Genomic DNA, 27,184 nt, shown 5'->3' on the forward strand with positions numbered 1-27,184 from the left:
TCGAGTCTCACAGATTAGTAGACGGTCCCAAGTCTGGATTGAAGCCTTTGAAATTCCCCCAAACAAATGCTGGAGAAACTGAAGAAGCAGAATGCAGCAAACGCTGCTGAAACGTGGGCCGTCCTTCAGTGCCCGTCCGTCAGACCTGGATGGGTGACATGCTGGGATTTTAAGCCCCGTTATTTCTCTTCCCCTACCCCCCCACCCCCTTTTTGTATGGCTGAATCTCGACCATGAAAGCTTGTGACTGTAACTCACGGTAATCCAATTTTTTAAAAAAAATGTAATGCGGAGTGCATGCCTGGTTCAATCAGCTTAATCAATGACTGAATAAACAGCAGTACTCCTGCATTTATTAAAAAATAACGAAATAGGGGCTGGAGCAATAGCACAGCGGGGAGGGCGTTTGCCTTGCAGGCGGCCGACTGGAGGTTGATTCCCAGCATCCCATAGGGTCCCCCGAGCATCACCAGGAGTCACTCCTGAGTGCATGAACCAGGAGTCATGCCTGTGCATCACCGGGTATGACCCAAAAAAAGTAAAAATAAATAAATAAATAAATAAATAAGGGGGCTGGAGTGATAGCACAGCGGGGAGGGCGTTTACCTTGCACGCAGCCAACCTGAGTTCGATTCCCAGCATTCCATAGGGTCCCCTGAGCACCACCGGGAGTAATTCCTGAGTGCAAAGCCAGGAGGAACCCCTGAGCGTCGCCGGGTGGGACCCCAAAAAGCAAATGAATAAATGAAGTGACCACGAACGCAGCCCCGCCTTGCAGTCTGAGGGCCCGCTCTGTGCTTCCTTCCAGAGAAGCTCGCCGAGGCCCAGCGCAGGTTCGCGACGCTCCAGAATGAGCTGCAGTCGTCCCTGGACGCGCAGAAGGAGAGCCTGGGCGTCACCACGCTGCGGCAGCGCCGAAAGCCGGTCTTCCACCTGTCGCACGAGGAGCGCGTCCAGCACAGGAACATCAAGGACCTCAAGCTGGCCTTCAGCGAGTTCTACCTCAGTCTCATCCTGCTGCAGAACTATCAGGTACCAGCGGACGGGCGAGGCGCCAGGCGGGCTCTCGAGTGTGACTTGGGGTCCAAATCCTTCCGCGCCGTTACTTAGGCCCCCTGAGTTGGGTTTTGTTTGGGGGCCACACCCGGCTGTGCTCGAGGCTGACTCGTGACTCTGTGCTCAGGGATCACTCCTGGCAGGGCTTGGGGGACCGAACACCCTATGGGGTATTCAGGATCGAGCCCGGGTCGGCCACGTTCAAGGCCAGCCGCCCTCCCCGCTGTACCCAGCCCCTCCAAGTTCTGTCTTTGGAATTTCAGGCATTCTTATGGAACAGAAACCATAATGTCAGAGGTAATGAACTGTGCAGACAGACTTCCTTTATTGAAGCTTGTCTTCTAAAATCTTTTTTTTTTTTTTTTTGCTTTTTGGGTCCCACCCGGCGATGCTCAGGGCTGACTCCTGGCTCTGCACTCAGGAATCACTCCTGGCGGTGCTCGGGGAACCCTATGGGATGCCGGGGATCGAACCCTGGTCGGCCGCGTGCCAGGCCAACGTCCTCCCTGCTGTGCTATCGCTCCAGCCCTTTCTTCTAAAATCTTTGTGTACAGTGTTTGAGTAGAGCCTCAGCGTAACTGATCTTTTTCATCTCATGAGAGAAAAGAAGTAGGTCACAGCAAATGTTTGTAGACTGAATATTTAAGCAGTTCCTCCCACAGTGTCTACCCAAAGAAATATATAGTTGTCCCAGTCCTTAAAAAAAAATGCAAAGAACCAACAATGTGTTCAGTGTGTGAGAAGGCCAAAATAGTTTTGGCAGAAAGAGAGGGGGAGGAGGGTGCTGGAGCGATAGCACAGCGGGGAGGGCGTTGGCCTTGCACGTGGCTGACCCGGGTTCGATCCTCGGCATCCCATAGGGTCCCCTGAGCACTGCCAGGGGTAACTCCTGAGTGCAGAGCCAGGAGGAACCCCTGTGCATCGCCAGGTGTGACCCGAAAAGCAAAAAAAAAGAGAGAGAGAGTAGGGGATGAGGGGGACTGGGGGGGGGGACAACCTAGCGGTGCTCAGGGCTGACTCCTGGCTCTGCACTCAGGAATCACTCCTGGCAGGGCTCGGGGGACACTATGGGATGCCGGGGATCGAACCCGGGTCAGCTGCATGCCAGGCTAATACCCACCCCTCTGTACTACTGATCTGGACCCAATAATAATAATAATAAAAATGTTTTGGTTTTGGGCCACACCCAGCGATGCTCGGGGGTTCCTCCTGGCTCTGCACTCAGGAATCATTCCTGACAGTGCTCAGGGGACCCTAGGGGATGCCGGGGATCGAACCTGAATAGGCCGTGTGCAAGACAAGTGCCCTACCCACTGTGCTATGGCTCCAGCCCCAGCCCAAAGTAATTTTCTGAGAATATTCTCTTGATGACAGAATCAGAATAATCCAGGCGAGCTATCTGGCCGACAGGTGTTCACAGGAAAAGGAAAACGAGAACTTCTTCCAATGAGCGTGACAGACAGAGGGAAGGAAGGGGGTGGCTTTGCTCAGGGCTGCCTGAAATACAGGAATCAATAGAATTTTTTCAGCTAGGGAGACACCCACGGGGGTGAGGTGAGTGCAGCTTGCCTGGCTTGATCCCCGGCGTTGTCAGGAGCAACCGCTGAGCACAGACCCAAGAGTGAGCACTGAGCACTGTGACCGGGTGACCCCCAAATAGTGTCAGAACAAAAGCGATCAGGTGTTGAATTCAGGACTTCCGAGAATTCACATGACAAAGCATTGGCAGTGGGGGCCGGAGCGATAGCACAGCAGGGAGGACGTTTGCCTTGCACATGGTCAACCTGGGTTCGATCCCCGGCATCCCATAGGGTCCCCCAAGCACCGCCGGGAGGGATCCCTGAATGCAAAGCCAGGAGTAACCCCTGAGCATCGCTGGGTGTAACGCCCCCCCCCCCCCAAAAAAAAAGATTTTTTAAAAAAAACTATTGATGGGCTGGAGCGATAGCACAGCGGGTAGGACATTTGCCTTGCATGCGACCGACTCGGGTTCGATTCCCAGCATCCCATATGGTCCCTTGAGCACTGCCAGGGCAATTCCTGAGTGCAGAGCTAGGAGTGACCCCTGCGCATCGCTGGGTATGACCCAAAAAGCAAAAAAAAAAAAAAAAAGCATTGACAGGGCCCATGCTGGGGTCTCCTCGCTGTGACCCGGAAGGAACCAATGAAAGGGAGAGGAAGTGCCAGGACCTCCCACTCAGAAAGGCTTTCCTGGGTCAGGGCCCTCGCTGCATCCTCCCGCTGCTTCTCCCTCTTTTCTGCTCCGCTGCTGGTCTTTATAGAAGTGTCCCTTCTCCCCGCAGAATCTGAATTTTACCGGGTTTCGGAAGATCCTTAAGAAGCATGACAAGATCCTGGAAACGGCGCGCGGGGCCGACTGGCGCGTGGCCCACGTGGAGCTCGCCCCGTTTTATACGTGCAAGAAGATCAACCAGCTCATCTCCGAAACCGAGGTGGGGTGCTCTCGCCTCCCGGGGCTTCACCCCCGCACACCCTGCTTTTCCTCACGTCTGCCCTCCTTCCAGAACCTTCTGGCCGGCTTAGAGTGCCAGGATCCTTGCTTACTTGTCGTTGCTTTGCCCATCAGCGGTGATCAGAAAGCCCCATCCGGGGACTTGTCGGGGTGGGAGCGGGCGACCGGGAGGGAAGGCACTTATACTCTGCAGGGGTGACAGTTTACGCGCGTGCACTTCTCTTAGAGTGACCAGCGTCAAACCTGGATCGTGTGTCTTTGTAGGCCGTAGTGACCAATGAACTTGAAGATGGTGACAGACAAAAGGCCATGAAGCGCTTGCGTGTCCCCCCCTTGGGCGCCGCTCAGGTCAGTGTCTGCTTCCCAGTTGGTCGGTGATGGGTGGGGTTTGCCCATTGGAGGTCTAGTCAGATCGATCTGCTTAGCTGATAAAATCTACTAGTTTGGGGGGCTGGAGCGATAGCACAGCGGGGAGGGCGTTTGCCTTCCATGCGGCCAACCCGGGTTCGATTCCCAGCATCCCATAGGTCCCCTGAGCACCGCCAGGGATAATTCCTGAGTGCAGAGCCAGGAGGAACCCCTGAGCATCGCCGTGTGTGACGCAAAAATTAAACAAACAAAAATCTACTAGTTTTATTATTTTAAAAAGGTTTCAGCACAGGAGCCGGAGCGATAGAACAGCGGGGAGGGCTTTGGCCTTGCATGTGGCCGACCCAGCTGACCCGAGTTCAATCCCTCCGCCCCTCTCAGAGAGCCCGACAAGCTACCGAGAGTATCTCTCCCGCACAGCAAAGCCTGGCAAGCTCCCCTTGGCGTATTCGATATGCCAAACACAGTAACAACAAGCCTCACAATGTTACTGGGCAAATCGATGAACAATGGGAGGACAGTGCTACAGTGCTACCGTCTATAGATACTAAGTCCAAAGGTTACCTGCTCTCCGGCATTCTGCCCAGCCACAGTAATCAGGATAGTATTAGTGTCAGAGTAGGCAAATAGGCCAGCAGATTGGAACAGAGTTCCAAAATAGATCAGTAAATATATGAACAGCAAACTTGCAGCTCCAGGGCTGGAGCACAGGCTTGGCGCACGGAGCCCCCGTTTCGGTCCCCAGCACCACGTGGTCCCCCCAAGTGGTGAGTCAAGAGTAGCCTCCAAGTGTCCCCAAAACAAAACCAAAAAAAGATGTCAAAGCAGTTCAGTGGAAAGGGCTCAACGTTTCAGCTGACGGTGCTGGGCCTCTGAGTATGCCAACAGCAACTCTTCCGGTCCTTCGGATTCATGCAGAATTAAAAGTAGTGTAGGCCAAAATGAAGACCTAAAATCGTAACATTTTAGGGGGAAAAAAAAGAACAGGAGAAAGTCCAGGTGTTAAAAACTTTTCTTAACATGATGCCAAAAGCATTGCATCAGAATTTCAAAGTTCTGCTCTTCCGAAGTCAAGAGAATAAAAGGAAAAGGAGCAGGCTAGGGAAAATATTTACAAAATATTTGTGTCTGATAAAGCCTGGTTCCTATAGAGCCCCAGTGCTCAATAATAAAACATAAAACCGGGGCTGGAGTAATCGTACAGTGGGGAGGCCATTTGCCTTGTGCACGGCTGACCTGGGTTCAATCCCCAGCATCCCATATGGTTTCCTGACTGTCAGGAGAAATTCCTGAGTGCAGAGCCAGAAAAACTCCTGAGCATCACTGGGTATGACTCAAAAAGCAAAAATACAATAAAATCAATGTTTTTAAAAAAAAAGATCCTGTGTTTAATAAATAAATAAAACCCAGGACTGGAGGTGTGGCTTCGTGGTAGAGCGTTTGCCTTGTATGAAGCCCTGGGTTCAATTCCCATCACGGCCAAAACAAAAACAAAACCACTGATCCAGTTTCCAAACGGGCAAAAGATGTATGCGCCGTAAATCGACGTTTGAAAGATCGGTAGAGGCTTCCTATCATTAGCCAGTTAGGGAAGTGCAAATGAAAAGCACAGCGAGCCGGATCAGCTTCCAGATGAAAAGCAAAATTAAATTAAAATGAAAGAGTGCCGGATCAAATGTGGGAGAAATAAGAACTGTGCTCTCAGATGCTGCTGATGAAAGGTAAAATGATATGACCACATTGCAACACCGTCGGGCTATTTCTTAAACCTTCCTCCACCGTCTAATATAGCTCTTGCACTCAGGTATTTACTCCGGGCAAACCCGAGCCTTAAAGTTCCCTTTATGTGCCTTGTCCCACGAGTGATCTTAAGCAACTTTATTCATAGTAGCTTGAACCTGGGAACAACCCCCCGGGAAGTCTGCCAGTAGTTGAATAAACAGTTGGTGGCATACTAGATTGCTCCACCTTCAAAGGGAAATAACGGGGCCCCGGAGTGATAGCACAGCCGGGAGGGCGTTTGCCTTGCATGCAGCCGACCCGGGTTTGATTCCCAGCATCCCATAGGGTCCCCCGAGCACCGCCAGGAGCGATTTCTGAGTGCATGAGCCAGGAGTCACCTCTGTTCATCGCCAGGTGTGACCTAAAAAGAAAAAAAAAGAAAAAAAAGGAAATTACTGGGCCAGGGAGGTAGCACAATGGGAGGGCGTTTGAACTTGGGGTACAGAATAAAGGAGTATACGCCTCGTATTCAGTTTTCAGTGTCAGAAAACTGACCTTGATTATTTAATCACTTGGTTTCTGTAAAATAGTTTCAGGCGTTAGAACTCTGCTTCTAGAGTACTTATAAGATGGCATATAAGTAAGCATAAGATAACATAGATGTGGGTCGGAGCGATAGTACAGCGGGGAGGGCATTTGGCTTGCACATGGCCGGCCCGGGTTCGATCCCCGGCATCCCACAGGGTCCCCCCACCCCCAGCACTGCCAGAGTGATCCCTGAGTGCAGAGCCAGGAGTGACCACTGAGCATCGCTAGGTGTGACCCAAAAAAGCAAAGAAAATAAAGATAACACAGATGATATAGTGATAAAAATAAGATGATGAAGGATTCCCGGGGGCAGAATTTTCGGCATTCAGATCCTAAAACAGCGTTTCTGGTGGAACGTCGAGGTCCGTGCATCTAATTTGCCGTGACACCCGCCAAGCGTTTCAGCCTTTCGCCCTGTCCCTTTCTCTGCCTGCAGCCCGCACCAGCATGGACTACTTTCCGAGTTGGCCTGTTTTGTGGAATATTCCTTGTACTGAACATTACCCTCGTGCTTGCCGGTAAGTCGTTTAATTTTCGAGTTAAATCATTCTTACGGATACGCTTTTGTCATGTTCTGTTCCCTCCGTGAGGAATCAAGCTCGAACGACCGAAGCCACTGAAAGAAAAAAATCTCTTAGGACTCGTTTTCATTCATATTCATGATAAAGGCGTGACTAGTAATTGGTTTCCCCAACCAACCCGGGTTCGAGTCCCAGCATCCCATAGGGTCCCCCGAGCACCGCCAGGAGTGATTCCTGAGTGCAGAGCCAGGAGGAACCCCTGTGCGTCGCTGGGTGGGACCCAAAAAGCAAAAAGTAAATAAAATTAAAAAATAATGTGGAGTTCATGCCTAATTCAATCAGCTTAATCTATTGCTGAATAAATAGCAGTACTCCTACATTAAAAAAATTAATTAAAAAAATCACTATCATTGTCATTCTGTTGTTCATCAATTGCCTCAAGCAGGCCCCAGTAACGTCTCCTTCGTCCTAGCCCTGAGATTTTAAAAAGTGCCACATTTGAGGGTCTTTCAGGGTCAGGAGATATGAGACCCATTATTTAAAAAAAAAAATTAATTATTTAAAAAATAATAAAAATAAAATAGGGCTGTAGCAGAAAGATTGTACAGCAGGGAGGACATTGACCTGGCACGTGGCCGACCCAAGTTCAATCCCCGGCATCCCATAGGGTCCCCCGAGCACCTCCAGGAGTGATTCCTGAGTGCAGAGCCAAGGAGTCAGCCACGAGCACCGCTGGGTGTGACTCAATAGCCAAACAAGAATATGGCTAGTTTCATTCCGTTTTGTTCTCCATTTGGGGGGTTACTCCCTCAGATCGCCTCAGAGGTGAGTGCCAGGAGCCCCTGCTCCCTGACCTCAGCTGAGAGTAGGTGAAAGGCTCGCGGACTAACCCTCCCTCACTTTGCCTCTTGGGGACGCTCCTCCTGTTCAGATCCATGGACATAAAGTCTTAAGGGAAGGGCCGGAGCGATAACACAGCGGGGAGGGCGTCTGCCTTGCATGCGGCCAACCCAGGTTCGATCCCCTGCATCCCATAGGGTCCCCTGAGCATCACCAGGGTGCGTTTGGATTTGGGGAGTTGGGGTGTATATGTGTGCTAGACCAATTAATTTTTTTCTGTATTTTCTCATTATTGATGCATCAGGGGATGACTTTTATAATACAAGCAATACTAATGTTTCAGGTATCCGTTCTTACTGAGTGCAGAGCTAGGAATCACCCCTGTGCATTGCCAGGTGTGACTCAGAAAAAGAAAAAATAAATAAAAATTTTAACAATAATAATAAATAAGAATTGAGGTGTGGACAGTCTCCCCCCAGCTTAGGAGCCTCTTGCTAGCCAGGCCTGGAAACTGATCTCAGCTCGGGGCAGCCCCCAGCGCACCTCACCCCATTCAGGCATCCTGAGAAACTCCTCACCAAGTTGTCCGTGTCCCTTCCTCCCCGGCTCCACCTTCCCTTCACCTGCCGCTGCTCCTATTGGGGTTCCCCGAGCACCCCACCCTCAGATCTCCCCTCCTCTCCCTGCAGCCCACACTCATCTTCTTCCGAGCACTTGGGATCTTTGGCGTCACCTTGAGTATTTGTCTTCCACGGGTAGATGGCAGGGAAGTACCTTGCTGTGCAGGCACTGGCCCGGGGTACTGGGGGGTCCAGAAACACAGGTGGGTCCAAGCATCTATGGAGAACACGTGTGCTCACCAACAGCCCCCAGAAGAGCTGAGACTCAGAGGCCGCTGGGTCGATGGCAACTTCAGGGCAAAAGTCCAGGCATCCCTAGAGTATCTGTATCCGCCAGTGCTCAGGGATCAGAGTAGTTTCAGTGATGGCTTATGAATACACGTTACTGTTGGCGGAAGCGTCTGTGAATACTCCCTTCTAGTTTGGATGATCGGTAGTCATAATAGTGCAGGTTTCTGTCACTGTCGCGTGGACTGTTCCGTCACAGAGTTGTGTGTCTCTCTCGGGTTGGTATTTGAACACCCTCACGCAGTGACAGACGTATAGCAGCTGCTCAGTAAATACTTTTCCTGACTTCATTATTCCGCATCAACAGTCTGAAGAGTTCCCGTCGCGCCTCGTGGAATCAGAACCCAGGTCATAACGGCTTTTTGAGTGCGTTTTGCCTCTTTTCTGAGAGGGGGAGATTGGGCGACAGCCGACAGAGCTGGGAGCCCACGTAGTGTCCCTAAGCCCGCCCCCCGCCCGCTCCCCACCCCCACCCCACCCCTTGTCTCCGGCTCCAGCACTTGGTGTGTTGGCACTGTGTTTGCGTTTGGATTTGGGGAGTTGGGGTGTATATGTGTGCCAGACCTATTAATTTTTTTCTGTATTTTATGAGTGATGCATCAGGGGATGACTTTTGCAATACGAGCGATCCTAATGGTTCAGGCATCCATTGTTACTGCAACAAACCCTGCTCACCCTCCCCGCCCCGCCCCTACCTCGGCCGACTCAGTTCTGCAGGTGACTCTCAGAATCTTCCTTCCTTCCTTTCTTGTCTAACGTGTGTTGGGGTTGTTTCTATAGTAGCACTGAGCATAGCCAGATGCGGCCCAACACTCCTCACCACCCCCCATACACACGCGCACACACACACATACACACACACACACACACACGAGAAAAAGGAATTATATAGACCTCAAGAGCATTGAAAAAAGTTTTGGGAGAAATAGCACTGGTGCTGGACAGTGATGGAATGAGTGAAAAACCTTCCACAGAAGGGAAACACAGGAGCAGAGATTTGTTGGGCGGGGGGAGGAGGGGTCCGGGAAGGGCTAGGAGAGGTGGAGTGGATTAGAAGGGAGGAAAATGAGGACTTCATCTAGGATAAAGGAAAGTGTCAGATGAGGAGGGAAAAAAATGCTTTGAGACCAGTAGCTAGAGGTCCCCTTAAGAAATTAGGTTTCTTAATTTCCCCTTAAGAAATTAGGGACCAGAGCGATAGCACAGCAGGGAGGGCATTTGCTTTGCACACTGCCAACCTGGGTTCGACACCCGGCATCCCACAGGGTCCCCCGAGCACCACCAGGAGTGATCCCTGAGTGCAGAGCCAGGAGTCGGCCCTGAGCATTGCCTGATGTGACCCAGAAAGCAGGGCTGGGTCGGGGGTGGAGAAGAAGTCACACGTATCTATACTTAGCACCACGTCCGTATGAAGTATGTAGCATGTGTAGTGAGAGTTGGTCTTCCTGCGTGAAAATTCTTAAGTCGTTTCTGCGGAGATGAGCGTGGGGACGTGCTTGTCCTTGAATAAGGCATAAAAGAAGCCGCTGCATTTGTAATTTGTATGTATGCGACTTCAAAACAAGACGCTTTAAACTCAGAGGGGCCAGGCGGGGTTCGGGTTTCTTTGGTCGACGCAGACTGTTTGATGAGGCAGCCTGATTGGGTTGGGGCTGTGTGTGGCTCTCGCATTGTGCGTCAAATGTTCGCGCACCTCAGAACCCTTCTTTGTTTGTTCTTTGTGTGTGAGTGGGGGCGGTGGAGGGGGAGGCAGAGTAAGTATAGTCAGAGCCAGCTGTCTGTTCTTATTTATCTCCCAGTGGGTTTTTCACGAGACCGGGGCGGAGAACCGAGGGAGAAAACGGAGCAGTAGTAATGCATGTACGAGCATGATTCATTCCCTCGAACGTTCACTTCAGAAAATTGGCATAATTGCCGCGGTTTCTCAAGGGGATCTGAGGTGGCGTGTAATAATTCGCCTGAAAAATCATATATTGCAGCTGGTTTTATGGAGATGTAAAGGTACGTTTGTCTGGGTAAGGTGTAAAATAGCAGGGTCCAAATAGACCAGGGCAAAGTCGTAATTGTTGCTGTCTCTTTAGAGGATGGTCGGGTAGTATGTACCAAAAAAAAAAATACATACATATATATATTTTTTTTTTGCACGCTGCCAACCTGGGTTCGACACCCGGCATCCCATAGGGTCCCCCCCGAGCACCACTAGGAGTGATTCCCTAAGTGCAGAGCCAGGAGTCAGGTCAAAAAATATTTTTTTTTTATTTTTTTTATTTTTTTTTGCATTTTGGGTCACACCCGGTGATGTTTACTCCTGGCTTGGTAAATCACTCCTGGCGATGCTCGGAGGACCCTATGGGATGCTGGGGATCGAACCCGGGTCAGCCACGTGCAAGGCAAACACCCTCCCCACTGTACTATCACTCAAGCCCCTGTATAAAAAATTTTAACACAGTCACTTTGATGAAACCATTTTCTATCTAGAAGTCGATTCGACAAACACGCCCACACAGGGGTCTGAACCTGTTTTAAGGGAGGATATTCCTTGTATCGTTTCTAATGGCAGAACTCCAATGTCCTTCGGTCGGAAACGGTTTCCATTGGCATTTCCCAGCTCACTCCCTCTAAGACCCTGGATATTCCAAAGGGCCTGAAAATCATGGAAATCGGGGGTCACCACATGAAACCAGGGGACCGATTCCCAGGCTGGGGACCCCGGTGGGGGCAGTGGTGGAGAAACACCAGTTGGAGGCGGTCCTGTCCCCGTGCGGTGGACAGCCAAGGAAGCGTCAGGTCAGCTGAAGGAAAATGCTCCAAGACTTCACAGACGTATTTGGCGTAACTGACCCGGTGCTGTGTTGTTTCTGAACGTTGGCAAGGGGGGAAATAGTCCTGGCCAGGCTGAACCAGACGACGCCGTCATTACAAGACTCACTTCCACTGTACCCAGCTCGCCTCTCCCAAGACCCTATTGGCAGCATGAAGGTGGACCATGGGGGCTGGAGTGATGACACAACAGGGAGGGCATTTGCCTTGCACGCAGCTGACCCAGGTTCGATTCCCAGCATCCCGTAGGGTCCCCTAAGCACCACCAGGAGTAATTTCTGAGTGCAGGGCCAAGAGGAAACCCCTGTGCATAGCCGGGTGTGACCCAAAAAGCAAAAAAATAAAGAAATGAGACGGACTGTAACTTGGGGTCAAAGCACTCAGTGAAATGGTAATTCTGCATTTCACTGTCTTTCGCACCATCAGATCATTTTTTCTCAACAGAGGTTCCACTGTTTTCCCTTCCCACCAGCAGCAGCTCAGGAGACTGTTTTATCCACGCCATCACTAACGCTTGCAGTTTTTGTTTTGTTTGTTTTTTTTTTTGGCGGGGTGGGGCCGGGGGTGGCACTTTTTAAAAAATTAGCCATCCTAATGGGGATGAAGTGTGTTTTGTTAATGGCTTTGATTTGCAGTTCCCCAGTGACTAATGCTGCTGAGCGTGTTTTTACGTGCTTATTAGCTGTTTGTGTATTCTCTGTGGGAAAAAGCTTGTGTGCTCACGTACTCAGTCCGTTCTTGACACGTGACTCACAGCTGTTTTCTCCCATGGTGGATTGGCTTTCCCGTACTTTACGGTGGCCAGAAGCTTGTTGTTTTTTGAATAAGTTCAGCTCATGGCCAAATTCATGATTGTGAAGAGATAGATCCTTTTTTTAAAAAAAAAAATCTGTGGTTCTGGCTCTTACATTGAGGTCGTTGGTACATTTTGAAAAGTCATTTTGCAGGGCTGGAGTGATAGCACAGCGAGGAGGGTGTTTGCCCTGCACTTGGCAGACACAGGTTCATTCCCCGGCATTCCATAGGGCCCCCCGCCCCCCCCCCCCCCCCCGAGCACCACCAGGAGTAATTCTTGAGTACAGAGCCAGGAGTCAGCCCTGAGCATCGCCGGGTGTGACCCAAAAAGAAGAAAGAAAGAAAGAAAGAAAGAAAGAAAGAAAGAAAGAAAGAAAGAAAGAGAGAGAGAGAGAGAAAGAGGGAGGAAGGGAGGGAGAGAGAGAGAGAGATCACTGCATATGATGTGAGGTAGGGGCTTAGCTTCATTCTTTCTATCTGAATATCCAGTTGACCCACCAATTATTTGTTAGAAAGCCTTGATGACAGTCAAACTGCCATAAATGTCTAGATAGTATCAGTTCACTCCGGGCAGTGTATCTGTCTAATGTCTTCCACCCATGGGCTTGGCAATGCTTCCTCGTTCCTTTCTAGTCCCAGCGTGTTCCCTCCGCGAATGGCTAACCCGCTCCGCGAGTGTGGAACATTCTGGATTCGCATGTGCTCATCTTTTCACCGTCTTAGTTAGGTCTATTCAGAGGTGGGGCCTGAGGGGGCAGCTGGCAGCGCCGGGCCCTGTTTTCCAGCTGTGTGTGACTCAAGCACCACTTGGGAGGCCCAGAAAGAAACTCCTTCCTAGAAGTTTTAAGTAGAGGTTCGTTGTCTCATTTTGGCAACATCTCCCTGGCCTCTGCAGTTCTCCCTTGCTCCCTTGAGCTCCATTGCAGTTCTCTTTGGAACTCCATTGCACTTCTCCCTGGAACTCCATTGCAGTTATTTGCCGACATGCCCCACAACTGTGGGGTTTTCTGGCCGCATCTTGATGTACAAATACCTCAGCTGGTGGTGTTGGAACTCACCTCGCCTCCGCGCCGGGTGCCTGATGGTCTGGCCTTCCTCCTACCATGGGCGTCGCCCTGGAAAACGGGGGACGTGACTGTCCCGTCCCTGCTAGACCGTTCCTCGGCTTCCCACACAAGAGACCAAGGTTTAGCCTCGCGGCTGCGCCCACACTCTGTCTCCCGTTCCCTTTTCCCCAGCTGCCCGCTCCTTTCTCCCAGAGCCCTTGGAATAAATGTCTCTTCTTCGGAATGCACCAGACTCGCGTGCGTCCCCGCTATTTCCAGCTCCTCACAGGATCCATTGTTCCTGCCTTCCCCGCGAATGTCAGCTCCTAAGAGAACTTGATCACGCACCCTGAAATAGCTCCTGACATCATCCTTAATCTCCTCCTCCAAACTCCCCTCCCTCTTCAAAGCTCTTATCACTGTCTGACATTCTGCAGGAGGGAAAGAGTTCAGGAGCTCGCCCTTCTGTCTGCTGTGCATTAGTGAGTCCCTGCGTCCTGGACGGCTTTCCCATGTAGCTAGGCACTTAATAAAGATGTCAGATGCATGGGGGAAAATGAAGTCGGCGCAAGAAAAATAAAAGGAAATATATGACGTGCTCCTAAAAGGCGGCCAAACGTTATTTGAGGCATCTATTTGGTTCACATGTTATTTGAATAAACTTAGGAGAACGTTGACGCTTTCCAAAGACCAAAAAGAAAAGTGAGACCATAGGAGAACTAAAGAATTTGCACCTGGTTTAACTAGGGTTTGAAATCTCGAGGCCGGAGCAATAGCACAGCATGGAGGGGTGCATTTGCCTTGCATGCGGTCAACCCAGGTTCGATCCCCGGCATCCCATATGGTCCCCAAAGTACTGTCAGGAGTGATTCCTGAGTGCAGAGCCAGGAGCCAGCCCTGAGCATCGCCGGGTGGGACCCAAAAAGCAAAAAATGAATGCAAGCCATTGTGTAGTGGCAGAAGTCCCCCTCTGACAGGGCCAGGATCGAGGAAGAATGTGGGGCGGCGGGTCAGTCTTGCGTTTTAGATGACATCAGTCCGGGTTTAGGTTTTCACTGACCAAGAGACTCCCGTGCGGGCCAGAGTTTCTTTACTGAGAGCTCCGACGGATGCAATACTACATTGTCTAACCACCAGTCGAATGTTCTTGCAGCTGTATTTAAACTTGAAACAAGTCGAAGCATATGGCCCTTGATACGAATCTACCGGGGTGGTTTTCTCCTGATCGAATTCCTTTTCCTGCTGGGCATCAATACGTACGGCTGGCGGCAGGCCGGCGTCAACCACGTGCTCATCTTCGAGCTGAACCCGAGGAGCAACCTGTCCCACCAGCATCTCTTTGAGGTAACGCCCGCCGGCCCCCAGCCCCAGCCAGCGAGTCGGTTTTGTGGGCCTGGGGAATCCTTCCAGTCAAAGAGGGGGTCGGTAGGCAGCTGGGATGGAGGAGGGACCACTAAGTCAGTGATGGTTGGAGGGATCGCCCAGGATGGGAGATGCGTGCTGAAAGTAGACTAAGGACCAAACGTGGTGGCCTCTCAGCATCTGTATTAAAAACCATGATGCCCTGGGGCTGGAGCAATAGCACAGTGGGTAGGGCATTTGCCTTGCATGCGGCCGACCCTGGTTCGGTTCCCGGCATCCCATAGGGTCCCCCAAGCACCGCCAGGAGTGATTCCTGAGTGCAGAGCCAGGAGTAACTCCTGAGCATCGGCTGGGTGTGACCCAAAAAGCAAAAAAATAAAATAAAAACCATGATGGGGGCTGGAGCGATAGCACAGCAGGTAGGGTGTTTGCCTTGCATGCGGCCGACCCTGGTTCGATTCCCAGCATCCCCTAGGGTCCCCTGAGCACTGCCAGGAGTGATTCCTGAGTGCATGAGCCAGAAATAACCCCTGTGCATCGCCGGGTATGACCCCCCCCCCCCAAAAAAAAAACATGATGCCCAAACTTAGAGAGTAAGAAGGAAGGTACCTGCCACAGAGGCCGCTGGGGGGGGGGGGGGGGGGGTGGCGGGAGGAATACTGGGGACATTGGTGATGGAAAATGTGCACTGGTGGAGGGATGGTTACTCATTGTATGACTCAAATGTAATCATGAAAGTTTGTAACTATATCTCACAGTGATCCAATAAAATTTATTAAAATTTATTTAAAAAAAAAAGAATAGGGCATTTGCCTTGCACGCGGCCGACCCGGGTTTGATCCCCGGCATCCCACAGGGTCCCCCGAGCGCAGCCAGGAGTGATTCCTGAATGCAGAGCCGGGAGTCAGCCCTGAGCATCGCCGGGTGGGACCCAAACATCAATAAATTAAATAAATAAATAAATAAATAAATAAAAATTTGGAAAAGAGGGGATTGGCTTTGTGGCTTCACCTGAGCTACCTCTGCGTCAGGGTCAGAATTTTTTTTTTTTATTTTGGTTTTTTTTTTTTTGCTTTTTGGGTCACACCCGGCGATCCACAGGGGTTCCTCCTGGCTCTGCACTCAGGAGTTACTCCTGGCGGTGCTCAGGGGACCATATGGATGCTGGGAATCGAACCCGGGTCAGCTGCGTGCAAGGCAAACGCCCTACTCACTGTGCTATTGCTCCAGCCCCCAGGGTCAGAATTTAAAAGATGCGTTTTCTGTCCCCAGATCGCTGGCTTCCTGGGTATCCTGTGGTGCCTGAGCCTTCTGGCCTGCTTCTTCGCCCCCATCGGTGCCATCCCCACCTACGCGTACCCTCTGCTCCTCTACGGCTTCATGGCTCTCTTCCTCATCAACCCCACCAAGACCTTCTATTACAAGTCCCGCTTCTGGCTACTCAAGCTGCTGGTGAGTAGAGACCCGCGTGGGCCTGTTCGAAATGACGTGTTGGTCATCAGCCTCTTCCAGGAGACCCCCCACCCCCCACCCCACAGCCGGGTCCCGGCGGGGGTCAGCGGTGCCCCTGTCCGAGGCCCCAGGACACGGTCACCCCCAACCCACGTGCAGTGACCATGGGCACCCCCAACCCGTGTGCAGTGACCCCAGGAAAAACACTCAACGCGTTCTCCCTCTTGCTTTGTGCGCAGATATGGAAACTGTTTTTGCAAATCGATCAATAATCGTTCACATTTGCTTTGTCACATACTCGCTGCAGGACTTGGGGACAGGAGAGGCATGTGGTACCGGTGTCAATACCCCATGTGGGAGGCTTGTGCTTTGCTGCCGGCCTCACATCCTGACACCAGTGAGTTTTTTCAAAGTTGGGTAAAACTGACCTTTGCCTACCAGTCATGTTGAGCGGGACTGCAGACAGTTTTCTTTCCTGGGAGGTTGGTTGTCTAACAGCAGACAGCGGGAGGACATCACCTAGTTTAATTTGAGAGGCTAACCTAGAGTCTCTTTTTTTTCCCTCCCCGCATTTTGGGTCACACCCGGCGATGCACAGGGGTTCCTCCTGGCTCTGTGCTCAGGAATTACCCTGGCGGTGCTCAGGGGACCATATGGGGTGCTGGGAATCGAACCCGGGTCGGCTGTGTGCAAGGCCAACGCCCTATCCACTGTGCTATTGCTCCAGCCCCTGGAGTCTCGTTTTTAATAAATTTCAGTTCTCACTCCTTACCGATCTCCTCACTGCATGAATATCCGTTATCTGGTGTGGAAGTGGAGCCTGTGGGTTCTCTGATGAAGACCCCACTTAGCAGGGGGTGGAAAGATGACAGTGGGCGCCTGCCTGGCACGGGGCCGGCTCCCAGGCACCCCATAGGGTCCCCCACGCCCAACAGGAGTGATCCCTGATCCAGGAATTTTGAAAAAGAGGCTCTAGGAGAGACTGCTGCTCACTTCCAAGAAATCAGCAGGAATGCTTGGGTTGCATTCACAGCTTCCGGGGTGCCTCAGACGGCCGAGTGAGATAGGAATATATTACTTATCTCTAGAACATATATGTGCGTCTTTTAAGCCCTACCCTAAAGTACATTTCTGTCTCTTTTTTTCCTTGATTTTTTTTTTTTTTTGCTTTTTGGGTCACACCCAGCGATGCTCAGGGCTGACTCCTGGCTCTGACTCAGGAATCACTCCTGGCAGTGCTCGGGGGACCCCACGGGATGCTGGGGATCGAACCCAGGTTGACCACGTGCAAGGCAAATGCCTGCCCCACTGTAGTTTCGCTCCAGCCCCTTTTTAACTTGAATTTTTAGTGGGAAGAGAGTATGTCTCGGGGACATTGTGGGAAGCAGGGATGGGTCTTTCCATCCCTATTTAAAATCGAATCTATATCACTGGTATATTCCCTTTTTTTTTTTTTTTAAAGACGCTTGTTTTTGGGGCTGGAGCAACAGCACAGCGGATAGGGCGTTTGCCTTGCACGCGGCCGACCCGGGTTCGATTCCCAGCATCCCATATGGTCCCCTGAGCACCGCCAGGAGTGACCCCTGAGCATCGCTGGGTGTGACCCAAAAAGCAAAAAATAAATAAATAAAAATAAAGACGCTTGTTTTTAGAAGCAGCTGAGATTCTGATAGGAATGTCGTCGGTCACATTGTTCCATCTCTAATCTTTCATAAAGCCGGCCCTCCTCTTTCTAAATCTGTATTTGCCTTCTTGGAAATCCAGTTAGGAAACTGTGTGTCAGGTTTCCAAAACAAAAACAGCAGCTGATGGACAGGCGGCTGGCAGCGTGTCTTGCTGTCTGGGGGCCGCCCCAGCCAGTGCCAGCCTCGGGCCTCAGGCTCCTGCATGCGGAGTTGGTACCCCAGGCCCTGGGCCTGTGCAGGTTCCCAAATAAGCCCTCTGCGATGCGATGGCATTTGGAAATGGGTCTTTCCGGTATTTAGCGGTCTGCTCTGGTCAGATCATCACCCGTCCCTGCTATCAGAATAGACGTAAGGCGAGAGCAAGGTTCACTTCCTGCTGTGCCGACTATTTAAAATAGGAAAACAGGGGCTGGAGCGTTAGCCCAGCAGGGAGGGCGTTGGCCTGGCACGCGACCGACCTGGGTTCAATTCTCAGCATCCCATATGGTCCCCCAAGCACCGCCAGGAGTAATTCCTGAGTGCATGAGCCAGGAGTAACCTTTGTGCATCACCAGGTGTGACCCTAAGTAAATAAATAATAAAATAGGAAAATAGGATAAATACATAAATAATAAAATAGGAAAATAGGAATATATTGCATATCTGTAGAACGTAATAGGTCTTTTAAGCCCTACCCTAAAGTACCTTTTTCTGTCTCTTTTTATCCTTGATTTTTTTTTGTTTGTTTGTTTGTTTTATTTTTCTTTTTGGGTCCCACCTGGCGATGCTCAGGACTGACTCCTGGCTCTGCACTCAGGACTCACTCCTGGCGGTGCTCGGGGGCACCCTAGGGGATGCCGGGGATCGAACCTGGGTTGGCTGTGTGCAAGGAACCCTGCGGGAGTCCATGAGGTTGCAGCTCCAGTTCGCAGCTGATAAAAAAAAGCAACCCAGACTCAGAGGAGTTAGATACAGGTGGCCCCAGTCGGAGATAAATGTTTTAGGTAGTTTTGGAGTTTGGGGGCCACTCCTGGCAAGCTCAGGAATCACTCCTGGCGGGGCTCCGAGGGCCGAGGGATACTGGGGATCGAACCCAGGTTGGACCCATGCAGGATGAGCGCCCTCCCGCCGCCCCACTCCCTGGCCCCTGTGTCCTCACCCTGCAGCCACTCCACTGACTGGGCCCTTTCCCCAGAGCACTGGATTCGGATCTGCCAGCTCAGACTGATGGTATAGAAAAGTGAAATTTAGGGCCGGGGCGATAGTACGACAAGGAGGGCATTGGCATTGCATGCGACCGACCCAGGTTCGATCCCCAGCATCCCATAGGGTCCCCCAGTTACCACCAGTAGTGATTGCTGAGTGCAGAGCCAGGAGTAAGCCCTGAGCATTGCCGGATATGGCCCAAAAAGGAAAAAAGTGAAATTCAGCAAGACCGGAACTTTTCCTGACTCAGAAAAGTAGAAATTAAGGGGCCATAGAGAGAGTTCTGGAGGTAAGCCACCTGCCTTCCATGCATGGCTGACCCCAGTTTGATCTCTGGGACCATAGGGTCCCCTGAGCTCAGTCAGGAGTGACCTCTGAGGTAGTGACCACTGTGTAGGGCTCAACCCACCCACTGCACAAACACCAGCTTCAGCCACCTGTGTTTGGGCGAACTCAGTACCAGCACAGCGGTTTCAATACCGTTTGCCCACAGCTGGCGGTGTCTGCGGGCAGCAGAGCAGCCGTTGACCAATGCCAGCATCTCTTAGTGCTGTTCCCCGGGGAATCTACATCATTTTCTTTTTTCTCTTTTTTTTTTCTTTTGGGGTCCCACCCGGCGATGCTCAGGGCTGACTCCTGGCTCTGCACTCAGGAATCACTCCTGGCGGTGCTCGGGAGATCCTCTGGGATGCTGGGGATCGAACCCAGGTCGGCCGCATGCAAAGCAAATGTCCTACCCGCTGCAGTATTGCTCCAGCCCCTGCGAGGAACTCTTATGTCAGGGCCTAATGGGTTCCTGCTGTTGTTGGCGTTTTGAGGTTGTGTTGTGTGTGTGTGTGTGTGTGTGTGTGTGTGTGTGTGCTTTTTGTTTGCTTGCTTTTTGGGTCCCACCCGGCGATGCTCAGGGCTGACTCCCGGCTCTGCACTCAGGACTCACTCCTGGCGGTGCTCAGGGGACCCTATGGGATGCCGGGGATCGAACCTGGGTCAGCCACATGCAAGGCCAACGCCCTCCCTTCTGTGTTATTGCTCCGACCCCACGTCCTTCTGTTTTGACAAAACGCTTGGCAGCCTCTTAGTCCATCCTGCGCCCTAAAATTGCTCAAAACACTACAGATGACGGATACCCGCCCCCCCCCGCCCCCCTCGTCCCTTGCCAGAAACTCGCTCTGTGTTGTTTGTCATCTGAGCCTCACGGCGAGCCCCCCGCGACTGAGAGGGGTGAGGAGACCTCGCCCTGGCCTCGAACTGTGTCCGCCCCGGCCAGGAATGTCCCCCGGGGACCCCCGCAGCCGCCTGTCTGCCCCGCGACGCGCCAGGCCGGTGTCTGTTACGGATCGTTGGCACCCGGCGCGGGTTTTTAATTCAGCTGCTTATCTCCCTGAAATAATAAGCAGAGACACGGTGGCAATTAGAGAAGAATCAGAAGCACCGGCCAAGGGTGAGCAGAGCCAAGCGCCAGACTCCGCGGCCGCTCCCGCCTGCTTGGACTCTCTGGGACCTCACGCTGCCCCCAATTCCCCACTCCGTTCCCCGTGGAACCGTGAGACTCCCCCCCCGCCGCCCCCCGGAACTGCACTGCGCGTCCCACCCCGTCCGGGCCTGACCCTTCCTTCCCTCTGCTCGGGCACTGCTTTGGATGAAGGATGTCGCAGGCATCTGCAATGTGGTCAGGGTTGTCCCTCGCTCTGAGGTTGTGGCCCTCGAAGGCACCGTGGGCGAGAACAGTAGCAGCGCGGGGGGTCGTTCCCGTCCCTTCTCCCTGCACCCCTGCATCCACACCCCCCACCCACAGAGCTCAGAGGGACGCTGCTTAGATCCGAAGCCTGCTGCGGGCCAGGCACTGGGTGTCGTTAAGGAAGCTCCGGTCCCAGAGAAGAACATTCGGGAGTTACTCTGAGCCAGGGGTCTCCGGCCGAATGCCAGAAACCCAATGGGAGATCTCAGCCTCTCCCTTTCTCCCTCGCTCTCTCCCTCTCCCTCTCTCTCTCTCCCTCTCTTACCTTTTCTCCCTCTCTCTTTCTCTCCCTCTCCTCCATCTCTCCCTCTTCCTTCTTGCTCCCTCTCTCCTTCTCCCTCTCTCTCCTCCTTCCCTTCCTCTCCCTCTCTCCCTTTCTCTCTCTTCCTCTCCTCCTTCTCCCTCTCTCTTCATCTCCCTCCTCTCCCTCTCTCTTCCTCTCTCCCTCTCTCTCTCCTCCCTCCCTCCCTCTCCCTCTTTCTTCTTCCTCTTCCTCTCCCTTTCTCTCATTTCTCTTCCCTTCTCCCTCCCCACTTCACTCTTGACTCTGCTCTCTATCTGCAGCCACTCCTGCCTCCCTCCCCCCACCCCGTTCCTGTCCTTTCCTTGGTCATCCATTCAGTTCATCCCCTTCCCTACTAATTTCCCGCCCGGCCACACTGCAGGTCCCGGTGTCTGCAAACGGGTCACAGGTTTCCATCTGAACGGCTGCAGTCGTCATGCTGCATGATTGCACATGCATTCGATATCATAGAAACTTCCCTTTTTTCTGTGCGTTCTAACTCTCTCTCTCTCTCTCTCTCTCTCCTCTCTCTCTCTCTCTCCCTCCCTCTCTCCCTCCCAGTTTCGGGTATTTACGGCCCCTTTCCATAAGGTGGGCTTCGCCGACTTCTGGCTGGCCGACCAGCTCAACAGCCTCTCCGTGATCCTCATGGACTTGGAATACATGACCTGTTTCTACAGCTTCGAGCTCAAATGGAACGAAAGCACCGGCCTCTTGCCAAAGGAGTCAGAAGGTAGAGTATGAGCCGCGTCCCCGCCGCCAGCGTGAGCCAGGAGAGATGGAAGGCGGCGGAAACGCCGCCAGTCACATTCTGCACGGAATTAGATGGGCCTGGCAGGCTTCCGCAGCCTCTTTATCTGATACAGCTTGGCACTTAAGTCCCGGGGTAGCGTCGGAGCCATTCATTTGCCAAGAAATTTACAACTTGAAGTACTCCAAAACTGAAGCAAAGAAAGCTGAAGGCGGTGCGTGAGTAGTCAGAGCACCGAACGCCCCTCTGAGGCCGCCAGAGCTTCAGAAAACGTTTAAAATGCTGACCATGGGGCCGGAGCGAGAGCACAGCGGGGAGGGCACTGGCCTTGCACGAGGCTGACGTGGGTTCAATCCCCGGCATCCCATAGGGTCCCCCGAGCACCGCCAGGAGTCAGCCCTGAGCATCGCTGGGTGTGAACACTCCCCCCCGTCCCCCAAACAAAAGGCAAAAAATAAATGAGTTTTAAAAATGCTGACTGTTTCAAAGTGCTGTCGAGTGCTTTGAGAAAGTCATTCCAGGTTATTCTTGATTCTGACTAGGGTCTGCGCTGCGTTTTGGCTCCGTTTAGGCCACGAGTCTGAGGTGTTAGTGAGCTTTGCCTTAGTGGCCAAACAAACGCAGACAGTGTCAAACGTGACCTGCAACCGACACTGGAGCACACAGCACCCAGATTGGTCACATTACAACTGCCCCTTTGTCCCCCCAAAATACCAGCCCCTCCCTATTTGTCCCCCTCATTCATTCTATGGGCCGAGACCCCGGGCTGGGGGGTCCAAGGGGTGGAACTACTTTGCTGCCTCTTCCTGTTACTGAGGTCAAGAGCACAACCTATGGGGACCCCTGGAAGCCTTGGTGCTCTTCTTTTTTTGTTTTTCGGTCACACCTGATGGTGTACAGGGGTTACTCCTGGCTCTGCACTCAGAAATCACTCCTGTCAGTGCTCGGGGTAACCCTGTGAGATGCCGGGGATCGAACCCAGAGCAGACGGTGCAAGGCCAATGCCCTCCTTGCTGTGCTATCACTTCAGCCCTGGTGCTATCCTTAAAGAGGGGAGAAAACCCTCTAAACGAACAGCTCCCGGGGAAGCTCATGGTTTGGTCAGAGTTGGCCCAAGTCACCCGGCCGGTTTCACACGGGCTGTTTCCTCACCCAGCACCCCCTCCTTTGGCCCTGCCCCCTTTCGAGGGGGGTGTCTCCTTCCTTTCCCACACAGCGGGGTTCCCCAGCAGGCGACCTCACTCACAGAGAGGCAGTACTCCTGTTCGATCTCATTGGCAGAGAGGCAGTGCTCCAGTTCGACCTCACTCACAGAGGCAGTGCGCCAGTTTGACCTCACTCACAGAAGCAGTACTCCAGTTCTACTTCACTCACAGGCAGTATTCCAGTTCGACCTCACTCACAGGGAGGCAGTACTGCAGTTCGAACTCACTCGCAGAGACAGTGCTCCAGTTCGACATCACTCACAGAGGCAGTGCTCCAGTTTGCCCTCACTCACAGAGAGGTAGTGCTCCAGTTCAACCTCATTCACAGAGGCAGTACACTCCAGCTTGCAAGCCTTGCTCTCTCGGGCTCTCCAGAGGCCTAGGCTGTGGCCACAACGCCTGGGCAGGCCATGTGATACCGTGATACATTCTCTCCCCCCCCCCCCCCCCCCCCTTGGCATCTCCACAGACCTGGAAATCTGCCACAAGTACTCGTACGGCGTCCGTGCCATCGTGCAGTGCATCCCAGCATGGCTGCGCTTCATCCAGTGCCTGCGCCGGTACCGGGACACCCGGAGGGCCTTTCCCCACTTGGTCAACGCCGGCAAGTACTCCACGACCTTCTTCACGGTGACTTTTGCAGCCCTGTACAGCACCCACAAAGGTAGGCTCGGGCGGGCGGAGGTGCTGCCACGCAGGGTTATAGGTTTTGGGGGGTATTGGTTTTGTTGGGGGTTTTTTCGTTTGGTTTTTTGTTTTTGGGGTCCCACCCAGCAATACTCAGGGCTGACCCCTGGCTCTGCACTCAGGGATCACTCCTGGTGGTGCTCGGGGGACCCTATGGGATGCCGGGGGTCGAACCCGGATCGACCACGTACAAGGCAGAGGCCCTCCCCTCTGTCCTCTCGTTCCAGCCCTTGCTGTTGTTTTTTTTTTTCTTAAGGCACTTCTTGTTCGTAATACTGTTGGGAGACGCTAGGTGAAAAAGATTTCCTGTGACAGTCATGTATGCTTTTTATCTTTTCCCTTCACCGAGTAGTAAGAATTATTTCCAGCCCATTTAACTGCAAATTGAGTTCTCTCATCTCTCATCTCTCTTTTTTTTTGTATCTCCATGGCAACCGGTTGGTTCTGTGCTGGAGACTGCTCTTCTGTGAGGAAGAGGGGAAAAAAAAGAAGCTTTTAGGCTCTGAACTCCAGGCAGCCACTCCTTTTGAGTTTTTAACCTTTTTCTAAGAACTGTCAATCACACGCCCCACTTCCTCTCCGCCTTTGTCTGCTCAGGCTCGCCCACGCCTCCAGGCCCCCCGCCGCTTGTCATGTGTGGGTGGTGAGGACGGTCCTAATTGAAATTTCAGAATTATTTTTAAGTGCTTTGGTAAATGTCTTTCCAGTGATTTTTTTTCTTTTCTTCGTTTTTTTTTGTTCTTTTTTTTTTTTTTTTAAGTTCAGATGGTCTATTTGTAAGAGCCTCGGCTGCCGTTCTAGAATTGCTATTTCTGTAAAGTGTGTCTGAGGCATGAAAGAGTCTGTCGGGTTTCTTTGATCAGACCTTGTGATTCCCTCCAGCTGATCACGGTCCTTCCGCGTTTCGCTGTGGATTCTCCTAGTGCCGTGATCACACAGCCGGTGGCTTTACTACTGCGTCAGGACTGAGCTAAGTACCTTAGAACTGAGTACTGTGGCAGGACTCAACTAAGTACCCAGTGCCGGGATCACACAGCTAGTGGTTTTACTACTGTATCAGGACTCAGCTAAGTACCTCAGAACTGAATACTGCGGCAGGACTCAACTAAGTACCTCAGAACTAAGTACTATGGCGGGACTCAACTAAGTACCTAGTGCCGTGATCACACAGCCAGTGGTTTTACTACTGTGCCAGGACTCAGCTCTGAGTACTGTAGCAGGACTCAATTAAGTACCTCAGAACTGAGTACTGTGTCTGGGCTGAACTAAGTACCTCAGAACTAAGTACTATGTCAGGACTGAGCCAAGTACCTAGAGCAGTGATCGTCCAGCCAGTGGTTTTACTACTGTGTCAGGACTCCACTAAGTACCTCAGAACTAAGTACTGTGGTAGGACTCAACTAAGTGCCTACGGCCGTGATCACACAGCCAGTGGTTTTACTACTGTGGCAGGACTCAGCTAAGTACCTCAGAACTGAGTACTGTGTCTGGACTGAGCCAAGTACCTAGAGCAGTGATTATACAGCTAGTGGTTTTACTACTGTGTCAGGACTCAACTAAACACCTCAGAACTAAGTAATGTGGCAGGACTCAACTAAGTGCCTAGTGCAGTGATCACATAGCCAGTGGTTTTACTACTGTATCAGGACACCACTAAGTACCTCAGAACTAAGTACTGTGGCAGAACTCCACTAAGTATCTCAGAACTAAGTTCTGTGGCAGGACTCAACTCAGTGAAGACGGTTTATATATCTTCAAGGCTTTTGCTGAAGGGGCTGGGAATGTGGCCCCGTGAGGCGGGACTCAGTGAGGAGGGCCTGGCTCACACCAGGCCCCAGATTGACAGGAGAATGGCGAACTCCAGCCCCTGATTGAAAACTGGATGCCGTTAAACCCAGGGATCCTTCTCTTCTTTCTCTCATCCCAGGTGAAAATAAGTACGGTTATCCGAGTTCACTATTAGCGCACTAACGTGTTGCCAGATCACGCACCAAGAAACGGAACGTCTAGGTACTTCCAGTCTGGTAGCACTCCAAATCTGACGCTCAAGTGGGAAGCCGAGGCTTTCATGTTTCGGTGGTTTCTGGCATTTGCTTCTGCATCTGTAGGTGCCCTTAAAGAGTTTCTTGGAGGGGCTGGAGCAATAGCACAGCTGGTAGGGCGTTTGCCTTGCAAGCGGCCGACCTGGGTTCGATTCCCATTCCCAGCATCCCATATGGTCCCCTGAGCACCGCCAGGGGTGATTCCTGAGTGTAGAGCCAGGAGTAACCCCTGTGCATCGCCAGGTGTGACCCAAAAAGCAAAAAAAAAAGTTTCTTGGGGGTGCCGGAGGATGGTCCAGCAGGGAAGGCGTCTGCCTTGCACGCAGCTAACCCGGGTTCAATCCCCCGCATCCCATAGGGTCCCTGAGCACTAGGAGTAATTTTGCGAGGTGTGGTCCAAAAACAGAGCAGAGCAGAAGACAAGAATTTATCTGGGCTGGCAAGTCCCAGGAGCTTAGCCTACTGGAGGCCTTGGGGCTCTCGTACCACTTGGGGTACCTCGGTACTTCTGAGTGGCCCCTGCACACCAGTGGGTGTGTGGTCCCCACAAAAATTCTTTCAAGGAACATTATTTTCCCTGAGAGCTACGAAAATTAAATGAATATTTCTTATTCTGTTATTTTAAACTAGTATTGCTGGGGCCAGAGCGATAGCACAGCGGGGAGGGCGGTTGCCTTGACCGTGGCCGACTGGGGTTCGATTCCATAGGGTCCAGCATCCCATAGGGTCCCCTGAGCACCACCAGGAGTAGTAATTCCTGAGTGCAGAGCCAGGAGTAACCCCTGTGCATCGCCTGACCCAAAAAGCACAAAAAATAAATAAAAATAAAGCCATTGTCTAAATAAATAAAATAAACTAGTATTACTGAAACTGCTGCTTCTCTGACATCTTTTAAGTTTATGTCCAGAGTTTCTCATCTTAACTTGAAATAATTAAAAAGAAATGGCTCAAAGGTACTTTTCCCAGTGTATTTTAAACATTCCGATTTTAAAACGAAAATATTTCTACTGAGTGAATCTGGAATAACCTCAATTTAAAAACCCGCACTCCATGTTACGTGCAAAGGCAGACGTCACTAACGGTATCGTCAACCCCAGAATCCCAGTCGGTAATAAACAAAATGCACAGCATTTAGATTTTCTTTTTTCAAGTGAAAGGTCATTTTTTTTAATTTTTTTTTTTTTTTTGGCTTTTTTTGTCACACCCAGCGATGCTCAGGGCTGACTCCTGGCTCTGCACTCAAGGATCACTCCTGGCGGTGCTCCGGGGACCCTAGGGGATGCTGGGAATCGAACCCAGGTCGGCCGCGTGCAAGACAAATGCCCTCCCCGCTGTGCTATCATTCCAGCCCCTCAAATGCCTTTTATTATATTTTCTCGTGCAGAATTCTTGAGTCCGTCCTTTTTTTTTTTCCCTGATTTGAAAAGATTCTTAGCACGGTGGAGTACTAGGCTCTCGGTTCCGTGAATTTCTGCTGTGCACCCCACCTGGAAAACCAGTCCCCCAATATCAGAAAAAAGGGAAAAAAAAGTTGATTCAAATTAACCCATTGCTATCCTCTCCTGTGTAAACTCTTCTTAATCCCAATTCTGAGGTGCTTGGTAAGTGGGTGCCAAAGTGTGTAGAGAAAAGGAGGTATCCTTTATGGAGAATATC

At 51.8% G+C, this 27,184-nt stretch overlaps 1 protein-coding gene across 1 annotated transcript in view; it reads left to right on the top strand.

Moving 5' to 3' along the window:
- The window catches only part of XPR1 (xenotropic and polytropic retrovirus receptor 1), a 154,244-nt gene that overhangs the window by 103,012 nt on the left and 24,048 nt on the right, over nucleotides 1-27,184 (top strand). The window contains exons 4-11 of the mRNA XM_056108148.1: nucleotides 809-1,032; nucleotides 3,360-3,509; nucleotides 3,794-3,877; nucleotides 6,645-6,726; nucleotides 14,292-14,482; nucleotides 15,773-15,952; nucleotides 21,405-21,576; nucleotides 23,269-23,463. Coding sequence (XP_055964123.1) covers nucleotides 809-1,032; nucleotides 3,360-3,509; nucleotides 3,794-3,877; nucleotides 6,645-6,726; nucleotides 14,292-14,482; nucleotides 15,773-15,952; nucleotides 21,405-21,576; nucleotides 23,269-23,463 — 1,278 coding nt within the window. The remainder of the gene's footprint in view (nucleotides 1-808; nucleotides 1,033-3,359; nucleotides 3,510-3,793; nucleotides 3,878-6,644; nucleotides 6,727-14,291; nucleotides 14,483-15,772; nucleotides 15,953-21,404; nucleotides 21,577-23,268; nucleotides 23,464-27,184) is intronic.

This window comes from Sorex fumeus, unplaced genomic scaffold, assembly GCF_029834395.1.
Source record: "Sorex fumeus unplaced genomic scaffold, SorFum_2.1 ptg000195l, whole genome shotgun sequence".
Lineage (NCBI taxonomy): Eukaryota > Metazoa > Chordata > Mammalia > Eulipotyphla > Soricidae > Sorex > Sorex fumeus.